Here is an 8,587-nt window from a genome sequence, read left to right as displayed (position 1 = left end):
CGCTGTCCTCGGCCACTGGGCCCCAGCCCTCACCCGGGGGACAGGAGCTTGGTCTCTGTGGGCCAATGAGTCCTTGGCCTCTCTGCTGGGCTGACAAAAAGGGAAAAAATCAGTGCGGGCCTTGCTGGGTGTGGTTCTGTGAGATGGGGTCACCTGCCCCACTATGGCCCAGGCTGAGATCCCAGCACATTCCAACCTGGCCCCTGAGCCACTATCAAATGGACATTCAGCCTCTGTGTGCTAGTGGGGAGGCACTGAGTCATTGCCCTGGGGGAGCTGCTGTGGGAGGGAGGAGATTTTCTGCTCACAGCCCTGATGGGCTGGTTTTACTTAGTTCCCCACCAGATAAGGAGCCAGGATTGACAGAGATTGTGGGTGAGAGAGAGATGTGTGTCTGTTTCCTCATCCCTTCCTCCAAAGGACCTGATTAGAAATGGGCTCTCTAGTGGAGAAGCCGGGCTAGGGACTTGCAGAAGCAGGAGGGAGATGGGAGTCTGGGCAGCTGTATCCAATAGGTGAGCACAGAAAGTGCTGGATATTCAGAAGTAGCATTTTAGAGCAGGCCTGAAAAACGATACACTTTCACTCCTGTGTACTTGTAAAGGGAAATCTACAAACCCCATGCCCCGCAAAGGTTTTTAGGGGGAGGGGAGCCCCTCCTGCCTGCAAGCAAACAGCCAGACCACCCCCCACTGCCCCTACTGCCAATAACAGAAGCAGGCACCCACAGCTGCAACCAGTAAGGGAGACAAAACCAGCTATAAAAGGAGAGAGCACAGAGAGGCTGAGGAGGCACTGGCAGAAAGGGCTGGGACAATGGAGTCCTCTCTATATTGGGCTGTCTCTACAGACACAGCCCAAAGGAACTGATGCAGACTGCTAGGCCTAATCAGATCCCAGGGGCCAACTGAGAAAAGCCAATTGGGAGTAGTAGTGACCCTCTTGAAAGACCACATCAAGGACTGGTGACATCACCATTATCACCTGCCTCTGCACAGACTGAGCTAGTGACTGGTGGGAGGGTCAGTGAGATGATAATCAGAAAAATTCTGTGTGTGTGTCCATCTGTTCCCTTATCCTCCTATCCCAGGTTCTGGCTGCAGAGTTTCCGCAGACACTTCACTCAAAAGCACACTGGTTCAGATTAAAACATAAAACAGGATTATCAACTACAGAAAAATTGAAGTTAAGTGATTATAAGTGATATCAAATAGCTCAAAGCAAAATTACCTAGTAAACAAACAAAACCACAAACTAAGCCTAAAAACCTAGAAAGATTGGATAGGAATTAACAATTTTCATCCTGACTGATGATACAAGCAGGCTTGCAGATGTTAAAGGCACAAGCTGCACTTCCTTTGCAGCTTGGGTTCCCTACCCTTGTTCCAAGTCATTTTCTTTTGGAGCTCCGTTCAGCAGTGGGAGAGTGAAGAACAACCAGTGATGTCACTCCCTGCCTTACATAGCTGTTCCATATGGCACAAACCCTTTCTTTCAAACTTGGTTCCTAGGCCAGTTTGTGGAAAAACATAGGTACCCAAAACAGAGATCAGTGTGGTCTGGTCACATGCCCTTGCATACCTTGCTGAGTCATGGCACCCATTCCTCATCGGCCGTCTGGAGCGTTCTCAGGAAGGCTCACCAGGAGGGGGATGAGATTCTTCTACATTTATTGTTTCCCCTGATGGTCCATTACCTAATATAGGCCCTTCCCAGCCAGCTGTCTAGACTGGAAGCATCTTGCTTAGTGGGTATCATCCAGGTGTAACTACATTTGAAATAAAGATACAAAAGCTCTGTCTACACTAGCAGTGTTAAAGCACTGCTGCTGTTCTTCCAGCACTCTAAAAAAACCACCCCCACGAGGGGCGTAGCTAACAGTGCTGGGAGCACGGCTCCCAGCCCTGGTGCCGTGACTACACTGGCACTTTAGAGAGCTGAAAGGGGGATTTTTTTCACACTCCTGAGGGAGAAAGGTTCAGCGCTGTAAAGTGCCAGTTTAGACAAGGCCATAGTCATGATTCATAACTTCAGATATCAAAATGATACATGCATACAAATAGGATACTCATATTCAGCAAATCAGAACTTTTCCAAAGACCCCTCTTGTACGAAATGCATCATAATTTTGCCATAATAATATCATAGTAATATTACTATGAAGAATATGGGGTGTAGTGTCACAAGCAGTTTCTCTTTCCCTTTCTCCAGCAGGTTAGCAAGAGGCAGGAAGGCCCATCAGTTCAGCAGCCAGCGCTGCAGCAGGCAGGAGGGGCTGATCGGGACTTCTCCTCTGCCTGGGGTTTGCTTAGACCAGGCAAAGCCAGAGGGTCACTGATCAGCTGCTGCTGGAATCTGCCCCTAGAGATGGGCAGTTGGAAACTTGGGAGCCACATGCCACTGCTGTGTGTGGGAATTAGGAAACAGAGTTTTTACTAAGGCCAGCCCCAGTCAGGGCACTGAGAGAATTTCTCTCCTTCATGGAGGAGTCTCTGATATCCAACGTGATGTTAGGTCCAGCTAAGCATTTTTCATACTAAGGACATCTGAGAGGCTCTTCTCTGTGTGGATTTGCTGATACTTGATGCTCTGTCAGCACCAAATGAAGCTTCCTCCACATTCATCTTTCTTCTGTGAATTATCTGATGGGGAATAATGTGTGAGCTCAGACTGAATCTCTGTCTGCAGTTATTGAAGTTTTTCCCACAATCCAAGCATTTATGGGTTCTCTCTCTTATGTGGACTGTCTGATGTCAAGCAAGGTTTGATCATCAAATGAAACTTTTTCCACAGTCAAAACATTTTTAGATTCCGTCCCATGTGGATTCTCGGACTTTATGAAGTTATGAGCTGGGACTGAAGCTTTTCCCTTCATCCAAGCATTTATGGGGTTTCCCTTGTGTGGATTCTCCCATGCTTAATAAGGCTTGAGCGCTGACTGAAATTTTTCCCACAGTCCAAGCATTTAAAGGGTTTCTCTCCCGTGTGGATTCTCCCATGCATAATAAGGCTTGCGCGCTGTCTGAAGCTGTTCCCACAATCCAAGCATTTAAAGGGTTTCTCTCCTGTGTGGATTCTCTCATGTTTAATAAGGCTTGAGCGTTGACTGAAACAGTTCCCACAGTCCAAGCATTTAAAGGGTTTCTCTCCGGTGTGGATTCTTTCATGGCTAATAAGGCCTGAGGTCCGACTAAAACTTTTCCCACAGTCTAAGCATTTATAAGGTTTCTCCCCCGTGTGGGTTCTCTGATGTATAATAAGGGTTGATGGTGCACTGAAACTTTTCCCACACTCAGGGCATTTATATGGTCCCTCTCCTGTGTGGATTTTCCCATGACTAATAAGGCCAGAGCTCTGACTGAAACTTTTCCCACAGTCCAAGCATTTATATGGTTTCTCCCCAGTGTGGATTCTCCCATGCTTAATGAGGCTTGAGCTCTCACTGAAACTTTTCCCACAGTTCAAACATGTAAAGGGTTTCTCTCCCTTGTGGATTCTCCCATGTTTAGTAAGGCTTGAGCGCTGACTAAAACTTTTCCCACAGTCCAAGCATTTTAAAGATTCCTCCCCCATGTGTGTTTTCTGATGTATAATAAGGGCTGATCTGTCGTTGAAACTTTTCCCACACTCAATGCATTTATATGGTTGCTCTCCTGTGTGGATTTTCCCATGGCTACTAAGGCCGGAGCTCTGACTGAAACTTTTCCCACACTCCAAGCATTTATAAGGTTTCTCTCCAGTGTGGATTCTCTGATGTACAATAAGGGCAGATGGTGCACTGAAGCTTTTTCCACAATCAGAGCATTTATATGGCCTCTCTCCTGTGTGGATTCTCCTATGGCAAATAAGCCCTGAGAGCTGACTGAAGCTTTTCCCACACTCAAGGCATTTATAGGGTCGCTCTCCTGTGTGGATTCTCTCATGGCTAACAAGGCCTGAGTGCTGACTAAAAGTTTTCCTACACTTCAAGCATTCATAGGGTCTCTCTCCTGTGTGGATTCTCCCATGCTTTATAAAGCCAGACAGCCAATTGAAGCTCTTCCCACAGTCCAAGCATTTATAGGATCTCTTTTTTTTGTGATTTGATTGCTGGGCTGTGGTTTCCTTGGGACTATTGCCTCCTCTCCCACATTCAATGGATTCATCCATTTTCTTTCTTGGGCTGTTTCCCAGCTTCCTCTCTGACTTGTGCCAATTACTCCAAGCTGTTCTCTGTTCCAAGCACTGGGAAAAATTACTGTCAGATCTCAAAATGGTCCCCCGCATTTCCACTTGCTCAGGACCTTCCTGCTGTGGATTCTCCTCCTCATTCTCACTCTTTGTCTTGTCACCTGCTGGAGGAGAGAGAGAATCCAGGCAGGAGTCATTGCCTGAGCTGGTCGAAAGGACACAAAGGGGAATAGCAAAGAGGGAAAACACAACACAATAACTGTTGGGGAGACTGAGAAATTGGATTCTGCCTCCATATCCAATTCAAACACTCACAGGGAAGTGAAGTCAGGGAGGAAACTCCTGACAGCTACCAGGGTGGGTAGGAAGCCATGAGCAATTATCTGCCATGCTGACCACAACCTGACCTGAGTGAGATGAGGCAGAACTGAGGGGGCTCACAGCATATTTTGGAGATTTTCAGACTTGTCCTTCATTTGCCAGTTTCTGTGTCAGTATCACTGACTCCTCACCTGTGTGGGTGTCTCTTGGAATCTTTCTTTCCTCGGAGGCTTGGAGATCTGGGACCCACGGCTCTTCCCCTGCTTCCAGCTGGGTGACTAGGTCAGGTTTGGGAATGGGAAGTCCTGCTCAGGGGGTAATATCAGGCATGAGCAGAGCACACAGAGGATTGGTGGAGTATTTGTCACAAAGGGCACATCTTGAGTTTAACTTGACCCCATTATTTGCTGGGGGATTGTGGGATCTGAACAGATGGGACCATGGTCACTGAACCCCCCTGGAATCGGGCGATGTCTGGAGGGGAGGGGGATTTGTCACACCCTCACTGGGAGTTTTCAGGGTCTGTGCGCTCTGGGGGACTTGCTGAGGCACATGCAGCTCTGACTTTAACCCCCTGCCTCTGTTTAAACCTCAGATCCCTCCCCATACATGGAGCTAGTCCCACGAAGGAAGGTACACAGAGAACCTGTTTGAAGTGAGAATTAATGCAGAGAGGATAATACTCTGCTTCTGCCCCCATTACAGCTGGAGGGATGGAGATGAATTAGCATTTCATTAGCTCCATGACTCCCTTATCCCATTGGACGGGGTTTGGAGGTGAATAGTTCTCTAACCCCGCAGCTGTGGATTATATGACCCATTTCCCTCTAATCTAACTGACCAGATTCAGAAATGCAGGCCCCATGGCTTTAATAGCTGAAGGGACAGGAATCCTTACCCAGTGAGGTCACAGTCTCATAATTCTCCTGCATGACGTCCCTGTAGAGGGCTCTCTGACCGGGATCCAGCAGAGCCCCCTGCCCCTCAGTGAAATACACAGCCACCTCCTCGAAGGTCACTGGCATCTGAAACAACAGGTGCTCCCCACTCAGTGCCTGGTGCCCCAGCCACAAGCCCACTATTCATGGGGGAAGAAGCCCAAAAACAGGACAGCTCTGGGAGGGTCCGTGGAACAGAATCCCACCCCCACCCTGCTCAGGAGGCTCCAAGGAACAGAGAGAAGGTGAGAGTTCTTTGTCCTTGCCAGCAGACGGAGGAGGGCAGGGCCTTCTCATTTACCACACACCTGCTAGGCACAGGCTGATGTGGGAAGCAGAGCTTCGCACCGGGGACAGGGACAGGAGTCCCAGTACCTTCCCTTTGTATTGCTCTGCAGTCTCTGGGTAGCGGGTTCAGCCTCCAGCACTCTGGTCTGTTTTCCTTGACCTGTCCAGGGGGGTTGTTTCCTGTTTCAGAAATGGGGGAATGTTCACCCCGTCAATAGGCCTGTTAATAAATCAGGTCCTAAGCTGAGCACGTACCAGCAGGTTTAACACACCCTGTCTACCTCCCTGCCTCACCCTGTTATCTGCCCCTCCCCCTCTAAACCAACCCTCCCCACCAGCTCCCCACAAAATCCCCTACCTGAGCTGGATCCACCACAGCCATTTCCCTTCCTTGTCCCCTAGGACGATGGGATGATCTGGAGCAAAACAAGGTCGTTATTCTGCAGCCTGTCAGGGTGAGAAGGGCAATTGGGGAGGTTTCTAAATTAGCATTAGTCCCTTCCACACCCCAATTCCCCCCCAGGCTCTTTCCCTGCAGAGAGATACTCTAGACCAGGGGTTCTCAAACTGGGGGTCGGGACCCCTCAGGGGGTTGCAAGGTTATTACATGGGGGGTCATGAGCTGTCAGCCTCCACCGCAAACCCTGCTTTGCTTCCAGCATTTATAATGGTGTTAAATATATGAACAAATGTTTTTAACGTATGGGGGGGGTCGCACTCAGAGACTTGCTATGTGAAAGGGGTCACCAGTACATAGTTTGAGAACCACTGCTCTGGGCTCCGCCATGCTGAGAAAACCGTTACGTTATTACAACAAAGACCTGATCCCCCTGATTGCCCTGCCTCCCAACCCAGACTAAACCCATGAGACACTTTTAAACCATCCCAGGAACAGAATCTCTGAGCCAAATGCTAGAAAAGAACAGAACCAAAGGCGCTCCTTTAGGGGATCCCCCTGACACTGTCCCCAGGGCAGCGCATCCCCCCAGTAGCGCGGGCACCAGGCTGAGGCAGGAACTGGCTTTTCCTCTTCCTGCTCCTCACCTTGTCCCAGGAAAGTCAATCACTTGCCCCGGCCAGGATTGCTGCAGGGAATGGAGCTGGGCAGGGCTGGGAGCCAGGAACCTCCCTCCCCACTGATTGCTCCTGCTGCCCCTGCCAGGCTCTCCACTCTCCCTTTTGCATGGAAGAACTGGTTACTGTCCTGCCATTCCCATGGATGTTTCATTTCCAATAGCTACTGACACTGCTAACAGGAGTGTGCATCTGGGTGTGTCAGGGGCAGCAGACACCTGGGAGCAGAGATAGGGCAGAGCAGGAGCCATTTCTGCAGAGTCACTTTCCTGCCTATAGGTCTCTCTCATCACCTGCAGTCTCTGGCTCAGGAGCTGATGCCAGCAGAGCCCAGGGCTGCCCTAGGGGGCTAGTTCCAGCCACAGGAGAAAGACCCCCTCAGCTGGACACACAGGGGCTTTAATGATGGTCTGTCCCAGCACAGACCCCGCGGTAGAGCAGCAGCTGCTCAGTCTGGACTCTCAGATCACAATGGAGGTAGCATCAAGTGCCCTAGGAAGCCCAACTAGCTCTAGGGTTCCAGTATCCTGAGCTCAGACAGCAACTGACACTGGCCTCCTCTGCTTTAGCAATTACCAGAGCTGCCCTGTGCTGCCCCTGCAGTCCCAGGGACAGTCAGGTCGATACTGATCTCATTTGCCTATCTGGACTCACAGTGGAATCGGAGACCCGGTTCAAACTGGTATTTTATACATTAACTGGAACCGAATCTCGACCTTAAATGTGTTTTACCGACTGAACCTCAACGGAACTGCACAAAAAAAGGGGTGGGAAGGGTGCTGTTACCAGTTAAAATACAGATTTGGCATTTTTAAGCTCCTTATTTAAACAAACAAACAAACTCACTCTACAGTGATCTTATTTTCATTTAAGAGAAGACAACACACTAGCCAATGGGCTGGTGATGGCTCCCAGAATGGTGTGTCTGAGGGTAGTGAGAAGGCAATGAGAATAGAAGGGGGCCAGCCCACAAGAGCAGGGAGGGAGAGGGGAAGCTTGGGAGCTGCCTGCACACCATGGGAGGCAGAAGGGGGGCCAGAGGTAAATGAGTCACCACTGAGATGCCTCCCTGAGGACAGAAGAGGTGGAAAGCTCCCTGGGCCCTGAAGTTTGTAACAACTCTTCAAGTCACAGGGCAAAGGTAATGGCTCCCCAACCTTCTTCGCATAGACCGGCCTCCGCCCACCCTCCTCAACCCCTGGGGCAGCTCCTCCTTCGAGTTGTCTCACTTGAGGCAGGGTTCATGCTCCCAGCTGCCTTCCCCACTGAAGCCACCTACAGGGCCCCCTCCCAACTTTCTCCAGGCACTCTCTGATACCGACCTCCAATATTTTTTTTTTAGGTTTCTCAAACAGATTATTTAGGAAAAATACTCATGTATATTTGACAGCCCAAAAACACTAGAAAAACTCATGTAAAGTTAAAGTTACAAAATAAATAAATTATCAAAAATCAAAAGTTTCCATTTTAAGTTGCAGCTCTCTCTTGGATTTACCTTCACTAAGATTGAAATAGGATTTAAACCGGTAACTGAACTTCTATTTTTGTTTCTTTGGGTCACTTGAACCAGAAATGAAACTGGACCTGTTGAATGGAACTGAACCTGAATCAAACCAAACCAAAACAAATACCAGTTGGATTCCTTGCCTGCTGTTCTTAACAGTGACTCTGCTTTGACACAGAAATCAGAGCAGGACCCTGTTCAGTCCTGTCAGCCCCAAACATTTATCATTGAGGAGTCAGACCCCGCAAATAATGAGATTGTCTTAAAAAAAAAAAAAAAAAAAGACTAACGG

At 49.0% G+C, this 8,587-nt stretch overlaps 1 protein-coding gene across 3 annotated transcripts in view; it reads right to left on the bottom strand.

Annotated features, from left to right (window-relative positions):
- Positions 1 to 1,172: 1,172 nt before the first annotated feature.
- The window catches only part of LOC116824949 (uncharacterized), a 10,326-nt gene continuing 2,911 nt past the window's right edge, over positions 1,173 to 8,587 (bottom strand). The window contains exons 2-5 of one of the 3 annotated variants that reach the window (XM_075071979.1): positions 6,076 to 6,164; positions 5,390 to 5,516; positions 4,683 to 4,796; positions 1,173 to 4,334 (exon numbers count right to left, since the gene is read on the bottom strand). In XM_075071979.1, coding sequence (XP_074928080.1) covers positions 2,884 to 4,334; positions 4,683 to 4,796; positions 5,390 to 5,516; positions 6,076 to 6,099 — 1,716 coding nt within the window. In that variant the 5' untranslated portion in view covers positions 6,100 to 6,164 and the 3' untranslated portion in view covers positions 1,173 to 2,883. The remainder of the gene's footprint in view (positions 4,335 to 4,682; positions 4,797 to 5,389; positions 5,517 to 6,075; positions 6,165 to 8,587) is intronic. The other 2 variants (XM_032780593.2, XM_032780592.2) reach the window with 2 other exon arrangements.

This window comes from Chelonoidis abingdonii, chromosome 13, assembly GCF_003597395.2.
Source record: "Chelonoidis abingdonii isolate Lonesome George chromosome 13, CheloAbing_2.0, whole genome shotgun sequence".
Classification (NCBI taxonomy): Eukaryota; Metazoa; Chordata; order Testudines; family Testudinidae; genus Chelonoidis; species Chelonoidis abingdonii.
This window is presented reverse-complemented; position numbering and strand designations above follow the sequence as displayed.